At 41.6% G+C, this 12,731-nt stretch overlaps 2 protein-coding genes across 4 annotated transcripts in view; both read left to right on the top strand.

The window, feature by feature from the left end:
* The window catches only part of apeh (acylaminoacyl-peptide hydrolase), a 148,222-nt gene extending 146,952 nt beyond the window's left edge, over positions 1–1,270 (top strand). For all 3 annotated transcript variants that reach the window (XM_051670153.1, XM_051670154.1, XM_051670152.1), the window contains 2 exons: positions 410–516; positions 621–1,270. In XM_051670153.1, coding sequence (XP_051526113.1) covers positions 410–516; positions 621–726 — 213 coding nt within the window. In that variant the 3' untranslated portion in view covers positions 727–1,270. The remainder of the gene's footprint in view (positions 1–409; positions 517–620) is intronic.
* Positions 1,271–7,559: 6,289 nt separating this feature from the next.
* Positions 7,560–12,441, top strand: tlr9 (toll-like receptor 9). Its single transcript, XM_051670141.1, has 2 exons — positions 7,560–7,705; positions 8,066–12,441. Exon 2 carries the CDS (start codon positions 8,069–8,071, stop codon positions 11,240–11,242), a length of 3,174 nt encoding a protein of 1,057 aa, XP_051526101.1. The 5' UTR covers positions 7,560–7,705; positions 8,066–8,068; the 3' UTR covers positions 11,243–12,441.
* Positions 12,442–12,731: the final 290 nt, after the last annotated feature.

Here is a 12,731-nt window from a genome sequence, read left to right as displayed (position 1 = left end):
TCCTCCATAGACATCCATTAAAAAAAAAGAAATGGGTGTACCACCACGTTATGCTATTTTATGCTAACCTTGTAGACTCTCCTACTAGGAGGGCTCTGACCATAATAGATCATTGCTATGCAGCAAAAATAACAATCAGCTATTGGTGCTGCGCAGCTATACAAATAGTAGCTCAGTGAAAATGTATTGTGAGTAAAGCACAGCTATTGACAAATCAGCATCCAGGACTGGAACTATCATTTTTATAAAGAAATGTATACAAAATTAATATTTGTTCTAAAACTAATTTCAGATATTTAAGCATAAGCTTTTAGAACAAAAGGTTTTAAGGAGAAACATAAATCATGAGAAACCTAAGTCAAGTGTGTCTAAACTTTTTAAGTGTACATGGTTGTGAAATGTTCTTCAGGTAAAGACTCCAGTACTTATGATGTTGGGTGAAGATGATAAGCGTGTGCCCAATAAGCAGGGCATTGAATACTACAGAGCCCTGAAGGCTTTGCAGGTACCAGTGAGGTAAGTATAACCTCTGTCTGGCACTTTACAGACTGCTTTTCTGATTTCAAACATTTTACCACACTAGATAATTGGTTTATTTGCGCATCCATGTGTGTCCACAGATTGTTATTGTACCCAGGCAATAATCACTCTTTATCCAAAGTTGACGCAGAGTCGGATGGCTTCATGAATGCTACTTTATGGATCATTCAACACCTCTCACTGTGATGTCACTTCCTCGACATGTACACCATATCCAACTCTAATCACTTCATTCCAAGATGAACAGAAACATTGTCATATCAAGCATTGCCATGGTAATTTTTATTTTAATCTATGCAAATCGAATTGACCTATTTAAATAAATTATACTGGAACCAAAAGCACTTGAAGATGTTTGCTGGAGTCTGACCTGTGAGATGGAAATTTTAGGGTGCAGTACAATATTAATTCTCTCAGTACATTTTACATTTAATGCCAGCTTTAAAATGAATTTAATACTGCTCTCAGAAAACCCTACAGCATCTTTATATTTTATTTTTCAGTAATCAACGAATTATTTTTTGTGCCATGCTGTTCATTCTGTTTAAAGTTCACTCTCTTTATTTCTTTGATAAACGGTCTAGCTACTCTGATTTTCTAAAAGTCTTGGGATGTTTATAATATGGTTACTGTCTGGGATATGTACTGTATTCTTTTCAATAAAAAGTGTTGAGTGACTTCAGAAATGTGTATCTAAAATGAAACTGGATTAAACCACAGTTGAAGCAGACATGTTTAAAAATGAGGATTAATCTGAGCCTATTTAACCAAATCAATGTAACATATTAAGGCAGAGCAGATGTAAAACAGGAAGCTGCTTCTGTAAGAAGACAGCTCAATTGACCCTTCACGAAGCCGTGAACCGTGCAGTTTGGGGCAAAATATTCTCATAAACTGAATTAATACTGTTCTTATGTGGGCTGAAATAGTGCCATTTTTGTTTATATAAATTTTTTAAAATTACACATTAATGTGATTGAAAACTCATTAGATAGTGATTACACACCTGATCAAATCAGTGTAAGTAAACACAACTACTCATTACATCCCATAACACACTCACTAAGATGCTATGAACTCTTTGTTTACTATCGCCTCTTTTATGACCTGAATGAATACATAAATGAATTAACATTAAGTTTTCAGCTTTAATCTAGGTGTCCTTGCTGACGTTATACATTTTCATTTGGGAATGAGGACTGATGCAAAGTTTAATCCATAGCATGCTCTTCTCAAAATTTATTTAAATATTATTTTTTTTAAATGTTTGTTTGTGGCACTATTACACAAGGTACACACAAGGTCACTTTTACAAGTGACCAGGCAAAATGTTTTTATTTTGTTTTTTTTTTAAATTTATTTGGATACTTTTTATAAATTACGCTTAATATAGGATTGGTTAGTAACAATTTTAGCAAGTTTAGCAAAGAGTTAATTCCATAGGATTAGAGTTACCGCTAGAGAAAATATCAGCACAAGTGTTAGAGGTTAGGGTCTTAATATGTGCAGGGGGAAAATAACCTACAGTTTTAAAAGTGACTCCTTTCAGAAGTAGCAAGGGAAAACATACATCAGTAAATAAAAATACTGATTGGGGAATTAATTTAAAAGTTGAAAAGTGATTAATAGTTTGTTGGTAAAATTGTGTTTTGCTGCTATGTGTGACAGGCCATGCCAAGTTTTCACTTTTGTTCCTTGAGCAATGCAGTGTTCAAAGAGAATGTTGCATTTAAAAATATTACTGAAAAACTAGAGATAATTTAATGATCATATTTAAAACGGAGGAAACAGTTACATGGAAATGCATCTTGAATTACAAACTATACATTTTTACCCTTCAAAGTTCAGTTTGATATTTTATTTTAATTGGTGCCTTGGCGATTATTTGCATCTAATCTCAGCATCTGACAGCATGGACTGTCTAATGCACATAAAATCATCACAGCAAAAAAATGGCAAGAGTTTTCACAAAGTGGTAAAATTGGCTGGGTTAATGCAATTTCCAGAGCAAGGTTTCACACAGCAGATTTAAGTTGCTACCTATGAGTTTGAGTTTAGTTACAGGAAACTGTTTTTTGCTTTCAAATTAGGTGGATTGTTTTATTGTTTTTTTTTTTTTACTGGTGTACAGCACCATTGTAACATGCTAGCCTGCTCTGGGGCAGTTTTATTACTGTAAAGGTTCTAACAGGAAGGAAGCGGGAAGTGGGTTGGCAGTCCAGGTAAATCAGCTTTTATTCAAGCGTTCAGCTTCACAGACAAAGTATATGCTTTTCAGCTTCATAAACAAAGAGCAGGCTTTTCAGCTTCATAAACAAAGAGCAGGCTTTTCAGCTTCATGCAACACTAAACAGGCTTTCATATACAGATGTGGCTTTGCTTCACGCAACTCTGCCTCACTCGCGTTCTCAGAGGCCTTTTCTTTTTAACGAGGAACAGGTGTTACGCATCATTAATCACCAGGTGATGGTCCTTACCGCTTCCTCTCTCCCCAGTGAGAGACACACAACCACGTCCCGCTCCACGTACCCCCACCGCCCGACTCAGGCCTGGGCAACGTCTCTAATGCATCCGTCTGTAAAATAAAGGGGAGAGAGAAGTTAGGAGCCTGTAAAAGCAGTCCGCCACAGAGTGCAGAATTCACTCTCGTGAAAGCCTGTTGGCACGCCTCCATCCACTGGACCGGATCTGGTGCCCCCTTTTTAGTGAGATCAGTCAAGGGGCTGGTGACATCAGAAAAATTTGGAACAAACATTCTGTAATAGCCAGCCAGCCCCATGAACGTCTCACCTCCTTTTTGGACTTGGGACGTGGGCAGGCCGCTATCGCTGCGGTCTTATCAATCTGGGGACGTACCTGCCCATGACCCAAGTGGAAGCCCAGATACTGTACTTCCACCCGCCCAATTGCGGGTGGAAGTCGGGTTTGCCGTGAGCCCCGCCCGCCTCGGCGACCTCAGGACGGCTCTCAGATGCTGCATATGCCTCTGCCAATCATTACTGTATATAATAATATCATCTAAGTAGGCAGCGTGTGGCCAGAGGGTCTTATCCATGAGGCACTGGAACGTGGCGGGAGCCCCGAACAAACCGAACGGAAGAGTGATGAATTTGTGTAATCCGAACGGTGTGGAAAAGGCCATTTTTTTTTCGGGATAATGGAGTTAAGGGGATCTGCCAATATCCCTTAGTTAAATCCAGTGTTGAATAAAATTGAGCCGCACCCAACCGATCGAGCAGTTCGTCAATTCGGGGCATTGGGTATGCGTCAAATTTAGACACCACGTTGAATTTCCGGTAATCAACACAGAAGCGGCTGACCCGTCACTCTTAGGTACAAAAACAACCAGGTTCGCCTAATTGCTGTGCGATTCTTCTATTACCCCCATCTCGAGCATTGCCTCTAATTTGTCCCGAATCACCTTTTTCTTGTGTTCGGGTATGCGGTATGGCCGACTACGCACTACCACTCCAGGTGGGGTCTCGATATGGTGTTGTATGAGGTTAGTCCGACCAGGAAGAGGAGAGAACATGTCTGCAAACTCTTTTTGCAACCTGGCCACCTCCTTGAGCTGGGACAGTGAGAGGTGGTCTCCACAAGGGTGAATGGATCGGCTTTGAGCTTTACCTCTGGCATGAGCTCCGCACTCTCCGGAACTACCGTCGCCATGGACGTGGGGACCGCCTCTCTCCATAGTTTAAGGAGGTTGAGGTGGTAAATTTGACGTGCCCTGCCTCTATCCGTTCGTTTAACTTCATAATTGAGATCCCTGACTCGCCGTGTAAACTCAAAGGGTCTTTGCCACTTGGCGAGTAATTTGGAGCTCGATGTGGGTAGTAATACAAGTACTTTGTCTCCCGGTGCAAATTCCCGTAGCTGGACACCCCAATTATACAGCCGGCTTTGTGTCTCTTGAGCTTGGAGCAAGTTCTGTTGTGACAACTGACCCAGTGTGTGTAGCTTTGCTCAAAGATCAAAGACATATTGAATTTCATTTTTGCTCTGGGAAGGTCCTTCCTCCCACGCTTCCCGTATGATGTCAAGCACCCCGCGGGGTCGGCGTCCATACAGGAGCTCGAAGGGGGAAAACCCTGTAGAGGCTTACGGGACTTCCCTGACTGCAAATAATAGGGGGTCCAGCCATTTGTCCCAATTTCTAGCGTCCTCGTGTACGAATTTATGAATCATGTTTTTAAGGGTTCGATTAAATCATTCCACCAGCCCGTCAGTTTGCGGGTGATAAACGCTGGTGCGAAACAATTGAATCCCCAGCAATTCATAAAGTTTGCGTTGTGTTCGTGACAAACATTGTGCCTTGGTCAGTGAGGATTTCTTTCGGAATCCCCACCTGGGAGATAATTTTGAAGAGTGCCTCCACAACCCCACATGCTGAGATGTTGCCTAAAGGCACTGCTTCTGGATATCGTGTTGCATAATCCACCAAGACTAATACAAAATGGTATCCATGTGCTGACCGTTCTAATGGCCCAACGAGGTCCATTCCAATTCTTTCGAAGGGGGCCACGACTAACGGTAGTGGTTAGTGACTGACATTCATGGCATGCCGCACACCATCTACTTACATCCCCGCGAATGCCCGGCCAATAAAAGCGGGCCATTAAACAGTGTAGTGTTCTCTGGTCCTAAGTGACCCGCCATAGGATTGTGGTGAGCCGCCTGGAAAAGTGTTTCCCCACGGGTCCTCGGGACTAATAGCTGAGTTGTATTTTCATGGGTTTGAGTGTCCTGCGTCACTCGATACAACAGGCCCTAATAATTGAAAAGTATGGGTATGTGAGGGTGACGTCCAGCTGGAGCTGCTGGCCATCTATTACTCTCACTTGGTCAAAGGCGTGCCTAAGGGTTTCGTCACGCTACTGCTCTAGAGGGAAGTCCCCCTCCGGGAATTCCCTGAGGGGGGGAATACCAGAGGATTCCCTCCTGCGTCATTCTGACTCTGAGCAGATGTGGACGTCCCTGGCTCGCCTCCCCAGCCAACGCATCACACATCACACACTGTGTTTTTGGTTTGCAGGACCCATCCGCACACAATGCTTTCAATAATCTTTTAAACCCCGGCCAATTTGTTCCCAAAATGGGTGAGGCGGGAATTAACCGCCGAAAATTAAGTTTCCGGGGGGCGGGAACAGGTCGAGATGGAGGAGAGGGAGGGGCAGAAGGGGGAGTAGAAGAGAGAGGGAGAGAGAGAGAGAGACTTGGACTGCTCGCCGGCTTCGGGGTAGGCTGTCATGTGGGCTTCGGCCAGCTGGATGGCGTCATCCACCGACGTGGTGCGATGGCACTGGACATATTCCGCAGTCTTTTGGGCAGACGAATGGTCAGCTGCTCCAGCACCATCAGCTCTATTATGCTAGCACCCATTTTCGGCAGGCATCCCGGAGCTGCTGGGCAAATGCAAACGGGCTGCCGACTTCACTCAGCGTAATGGAGCGGAACCATTGGCGATGTTTATCGGGGGTGTGGCCCACCCGTTGCAGGACAGCGGTCTTCAGTTTCGCATAGTCCAAGCGGTCCGCAGATGGCAGTTGTTACGCCATGAGTTGGGCCTCCCCAGAAAGCAGCGGCAGCAAGTGGAGGGCCCACTGGGCTTGAGGCCAGCTGGAGGCGGTGACTGAGTGCTCAAAGAGGCCCAGGAATGCCTCTGAGTCATCCTGAGGGCCCATCTTCGTCAGGAGGAGGTGCGGCTTCATTGCTGCCTCCAGTGTCGCAGTGGAGGATCCGCCTGGAGCTAACCAGCTCCGTATAGCCTGCCGATCCTCGGACTGGGCCCGGAGGAGCTCCTGGAAACGACGCTTCTGGGCGAGCAGGGCTTGGTGATGGGTCTCCTGGATGCTAGCCAGGGCGCGGATGACTTCGCCCAGCGGTGAGGTGTCCATGGCGATCAGTCTTCTTCCTTCGATGTCCCGGGTTTCAGCAACAGTGTATAAAGGTTCTAACAGGAAGGAAGCGGGTTGGCAGTCCAGGTAAATCAGCTTTTATTCAAGCATTCAGCTTCATAGACAAAGTATAGGCTTTTCAGCTTCATAAACAAAGAGCAGGCTTTTCAGCTTCATAAACAAAGAGCAGGCTTTTCAGCTTCACCTAACACTAAACAGGCTTTCAGATACAGACGTGGCTTTTTAGCCTCACTCGCGTTCTCGGCGGCCTTTTCAAGCCCATCTCCATCATCACTGTAACGAGAAACTGGTGTTACGCATCATTAATCACCAGGTGATGGTCCTTACCGCTTCCTCTCTCCCCAGTGAGAGACACACAACCACGTCCCGCTCCACATGAACCAATTTGCTGTGAGAAAAGTGATATATCTCTGATGCAATAAAGTCACATCAAAGTTCCTGGTCACATCCCCTGTATCTCTCGCTCCAAATTAACTTGCGTTTCACAGGAAAATATTTTTTTAATTATTGTAAACAATATTCGATTTTGATGAGAAACAACCCAAAATTTAGGTAATTTTCAGTGGAAATATTGATGGCCATTGCATGTTTATGAGAGATGCTCTTCACAGTGGCTATGAAAATATTGCAAGTTGAGTCACTGTGAACACGCTTCTCTCATAGCACTCATGAACAAGCAAGGGACATCAAGATTTTCATTGAAAAAATACTTTTGTTATATTTCTCACCAAATCCATTCATTTTCATTGATTAAGTTACTTGTTTGTGCTTTTTACACTTTAAATTGTTAACCCAGGATCACTCTTAACCCTAAAGTAATACTGGGTTATAGTTTTCCATATTTAACATTGTTCATACATTACCTCTTTCAAACTTACAAGTGTGAAATGTTGCTTAACCCAAAGATTAGCAAAGTGTGAAAAGTCCTATTGACGGCTTCATTTAGCCCTTTATCTGCATCAATGTCTCATTCTCTCTTTTTCCTCATTAATGATCTATATTCATAAAGCATGAGTAAGCATTACTTCTCTGTGTCCCATCACATGCCCCATCACTTCTGAACATCTGCTCCCTGACTGTTAGATGTGTGTGATTTGCTTTTAGTTACTGCAGACTTTGCTTTCACTTCCATGAAAAGCTGCACACTATTACAATAAATGTGTTACTTAGCTTTTTTTTGTTTGTTTCTTTGTTTCTAAAAGATACACAGTATTTTGAAGTTGTAAGATTTGGATTACAGATCTTTGGTAAGTTATTTTCTCTGTTTTTAGTCAGTTTGTATTAACAATAGCAAATCGTTTAGACAATGGCTTAGTCAATATGTGGAAGACCCCCACAATTTTTCAGTTTTTGCTAAATTAAAAAATATTTCCATTATGTTTTAGTATGTTCTTTAATTTATATTTTTTCCTTGTACTATTTGAAATAGTTTATTGCAGATTATATGCTTGTAATGTGTAGTCCCTTTTATGAAATCTTGTTCATGTATTCTGCTATCTATATTACGGTCAAACAATTGACTGTCAGTCCAGTCTATGCACATTACTTTACACTACTCAAATATACATGTAAAGCTTGTTCTAATGTCCTTGTTTTCATGTCTCTAGGCCATGTGTGGACATGTGGTTTACCTGATCCTTATACTGAATCAGTTTAATCTTTTTGAAACGTTATGTCCTGAATTCTATCCATGTGAAAATCACAATACCAATGATGGACATACAAATGTGGACTGCCAGCACAGACGTCTCACTAAAATCCCTAAATTCAAATCCCTCTCTGTTATATCACTCAACTTAAATAAAAACCATATACGGCAGGTTAAAGGTGAAGCATTTTCTGGCATTCCCAATCTCAAGCATCTGAGTTTAATGTGGAACTGTGTGCCAGATCGTCTTAAAGAGCAGAGATGGTCTTCATGCGACCTGAAGATTGATCGAGATGCATTTGTCGGCCTTAAGAACCTAACCTCCCTCCAGTTAGCAGGAAACAGCCTAAAGACCATTCCTCCTCTACCAAAGCAGCTTGTGGTTTTGGGACTAGAATTGAACAATATTTTTCATATCGAAAAACCTCTGGGTACACAGCAACTAAAAGAACTATTGCTGAGCAAGAATTGTTTCTATGCCAACCCGTGTTATCAATCTTACTTCATTGACCCATGTGTCTTTCAAGATCTTCCTGAGCTCTTGAACCTTAGCCTTAGTTACAACAATGTGAGCACTGTTCCACAACATCTTCCACCCTCACTGGAAAGTCTGGACCTGGGGGAGAACAAGATCAGAAGTATCAGGAAAGAGTCCTTTGTGAATCTTACACGCTTGCGCCACCTTAACCTGGGCTGGAACTGCCAAAGGTGTGACCATGCTTCAGAGCCCTGTTTCCCATGCCCGAACAATCAATCTCTGGATCTGCATCAGGATGCATTTTTGAATCAGAGAAACTCTCTTATAAGTCTAAGTCTGCGAGGCAACTCGCTTCGTACTCTCCCCCAATACCTCTTTGCACAACTACACAATCTCAGAGAACTTGATCTGTCTGACAATTTGTTAGCCTACACCATCCAGAATGGCACCTTTTATGAGGAGCTCAAGAATGTTGTATCCCTTAACCTTCTTTATAACTACGAGCCCCTAAACACCTTCTCCGAATTGGTCCTGTCACCCTCAATAGAGAAGATGACAGCTCTAAAAGAGCTTTATCTGAGTGGATTATTCTTCAAAGTACTGTCAAACCACAGCATCGCGCCTCTGGTCAAACTGCCAAGACTTGAGTCCCTGGAGTTACACACAAACTTTATCTGCTCAATTAACATCAGTGCATTCACACAGCTGAGAACATTAAGGTGGGTGGGCCTTTCCCAAAACATGCTTGCTTTCAGTCCATGCTATTCAACCTGCACTTCTGAAGCTATACCAACATACCACAGACAGCTCAACCTGCAAATTCAAAAAGTCCCTGCTCCAACCTCAGAGCTGTGGTCGAACACTGTGTATGGCTCTGAAATATCTTACTGTCCTTTTTATTATTCAATGTGGCATTTAAAAAAACAGATCTGCTCTATGAACCTGTTTTTTGATCTGTCTCAAAACAACATCCCATGGTTGAATGCAAGTACTTTCAGAGGCATGGAAGAAGCTGTATGCATAGATTTGTCCTACAACTACATAAGTCAAACTTTAAATGGCCATCAGTTCTTCTATCTAAGCAAACTAGCTTACCTAAATATGGCACACAACCGCATTGACCTGTACTCTGACAAAGCCTTCAAGGAGATAAGCGGCACCCTTAAAGCCCTTGACCTCAGCAACAATGAATTCCACTTTGTAATGAAGGGTATGGGACATCGCTTCACATTCTTGTCTCACTTGTCATCTCTGGAAATACTGAGTCTTGCAAACAATCACATTGGTCTTCGAATCTCTAATATTCTTACTAGTACCTCTCTGAAGTATCTTGTTTTCTCTGGCAATCGTTTGGACATAATGTGGGACTCCAGGCGTGATCAGTATATACATTTCTTTCAGGGTCTTACTAACCTTACACACCTGGACATTTCTGCAAACCAGCTAAAGTCAATTTCCCCAGAGGTAGTTATCAACTTGCCTCCAAGCCTCCAAGTGCTTAGGCTAGACTCCAACATGCTGAGTTCCTTCCCCTGGGGCAACATCTCTGTTCTCAAACAGCTCTGCTACCTAAATCTTAGTGAAAACATGCTTTCTTTCTTACCCAATATCCATTTTGACCTTAATCTCAGAAGTCTGGACTTAAGTCACAATCGACTAGTTACAATCCCCAAGGCTTTTCTTAGTCAGGCAAAATTCCTTAAAAACCTAATGATTAACCACAACCAGTTGAAGATCCTTGATGTGAATGCTCTTCCCTTGTCTTTCCACAAAGGCAAAACTATCTGTCCTGCCGAGCAGCATAAAAATAAGTCCTCCTGCAAACTTGTGCTGCATGCCAATCCCTTTACTTGTAGTTGTGTTACCTCAGGCTTTGCCAAATTTCTCAGAGAAACTGATTTGGATGTCCCACATCTCACCACACATGTTCACTGTGCTTATCCAGAGTCACTGGCTGGAGTGAATGTCCTATCGGTAGATCTTCGCTCCTGCCAAGAAATATTTGGGAGCGTTGCTTTTTTCTGTACCTCATTGTTAACATTGGCATTAACCAGCATTCCCCTCCTGAAACATCTCTATGGCTGGGATCTTTGGTACTGTATCCAGATTCTATGGACTGGACACAAGGGACACACTCCAGCTAACGCTAACATGGCGGACAGCCACTACGATGCATTTGTTGTCTTTGAAACAAGTAACATGGCAGTCAGAGACTGGATCTACAAGGAGATGATTGTGAGTTTGGAGAGAAGGGGGAGATGGCGCTTCCGGCTTTGTCTAGAGGAACGTGACTGGTTGCCAGGAGTATCGTGCATAGAGAATCTCCATAAGGCAGTTTACAACAGCAGAAAGACAGTGTTTGTACTGACCAGCCCAAGTGGCTATTCTCAAGCCAGTGGAGTGGTCAGACAAGCCTTCCTCCTGGTTCAGCAGAGGCTTCTAGATGAAAAGGTTGATGTTGCAGTTCTAGTTCTGCTGGATGCTCTCTTTCCAAAATTCAAATACCTTCAGATGAGGAAACGACTCTGCAAGAAATCAGTTCTGTCCTGGCCAAGGAATCCACGAGTGCAGCCTCTCTTCTGGAATGACCTGCGCGTCGCTCTTGTCTCTGACAATGTAAGAGCCTACAATAAGAATGTCACAGAGAGCTTCTTCTAAGATTTTTTTTGTAGTCCCAGTTTTATAGTTTTGGATGTGATTAAATGAGCAATGTAAATATTCAGAAAATAGTAAGAAATAAAGATACTAAATATAAATCCATTTCTGTTAACCTCCAGCAGTCTCAGTGATAGACAAAAAGACACAACGTAGAAAACACACATGAATGTTCTCAATAAAAGTATTGACTGAGTGTCATATCTAAACTAGTATAGATAAGCTCATTCTTAAATTGCCTGGTCTCTGATGTTTACTAGACTTAATCTAGTTAGTAAATAGGTTATGTTTTTAGGTTAATTTTAGGTTAGTTCACATTGATGCTAAACATGTTCCATCTCCATCCATAGTATCTGGACTTCTATACTTTAACAAGATGTTTTTCACTGGGGTGTTAAGTACTTGAAAAAATTTTACTTCATTACTGTACTTGAATGTTATTTTTTTGAATTTGTACTTTACTCTGGTTCTATTGTATTGAACTGAATTCATTTCCAAGCAAAAAAAAAAAAAAAAAAAAAAAAAAATGTTCTGCTTACAATTGTATTTTTACCTTCGAAGTACAAAGATCATATTTCACTGGTCATTATCTTAAAACTAAATCTTTTAAAAAATAAATACAAATTATCTAAAAAAAAAAAAATCATACTGAGCCAACAAGCCAGACAAATCATGTGTGAATTTTACTTCTTTTACTTTTCACACTGACTGTTTTGTTTTTTTTAAAGTGAACTGTAATATTGTCATTTGTCTTTGTGAAGAGATGTCTGAATAAGTATCTATATGCAAAATATAACTGATAACATCTGTGGAAGACAGGCATGAGAACTCAACCATAAAAAGGGGAAATCAAGGAGGTTACATTGTTTTTTGTCTTTTATGAGGAACTGTTGCACCTGTTGAACCACAAAACACATGCAAGAAAATAGCTCAGCGGTTTTAAGAGCTTACCAACTCCCTAAATTCAACGTAAGGCCGTGAAGACAGAAATAAAACAACATTTTAAGGGTACTTGAATCATCTTAAAAATATGTTCAAACCTCCAGCTGTAGCACGTGCGTGTAGCATGTGGAAATAAAAGAGAACTTAACAATATCAGACATTATATTACAGTCTTCAGATTGCTCTTTATTGTTTAACAATAAATGACAATATGTGTAACACTGATTAGCCTGCTCTTTTTTTGTTATTAACATTTTTATTGATTCCATTCATAAAAAACCAATAGACGCAACATAAAATACGGAATCAGATATATAAATTAAACCCTTCCACCCGAACACCCCCCCCCCGACACAAACACGCATTACGGTAGTCTCTTACAATTATAGCAAAAAATTTGAAAACAAAAAATACTTTCAAAAAGCAAGAGTGCACATACACATCAAACTAAAAATTAAAAATCAAAAATCCCTCTCCACTGCCCCTCCCCGAGAACCCTCCAAAAAATCCAAATATCCACCCCACTTCCTTTTATACAAATCCCACTTTC

This window comes from Myxocyprinus asiaticus, chromosome 33 (genome assembly GCF_019703515.2).
Source record: "Myxocyprinus asiaticus isolate MX2 ecotype Aquarium Trade chromosome 33, UBuf_Myxa_2, whole genome shotgun sequence".
Classification (NCBI taxonomy): domain Eukaryota; kingdom Metazoa; phylum Chordata; class Actinopteri; order Cypriniformes; family Catostomidae; genus Myxocyprinus; species Myxocyprinus asiaticus.
Note: the sequence above shows the minus strand (reverse complement) of the source record. Positions and strands in the feature narration are given on the sequence as shown.

Coding starts and splice junctions, on each gene's coding strand:
- tlr9 (XM_051670141.1), top strand. CDS start 8,069: ATGTGTGGACATGTGGTTTACCTGATCCTTATACTGAATCAGTTTAAT.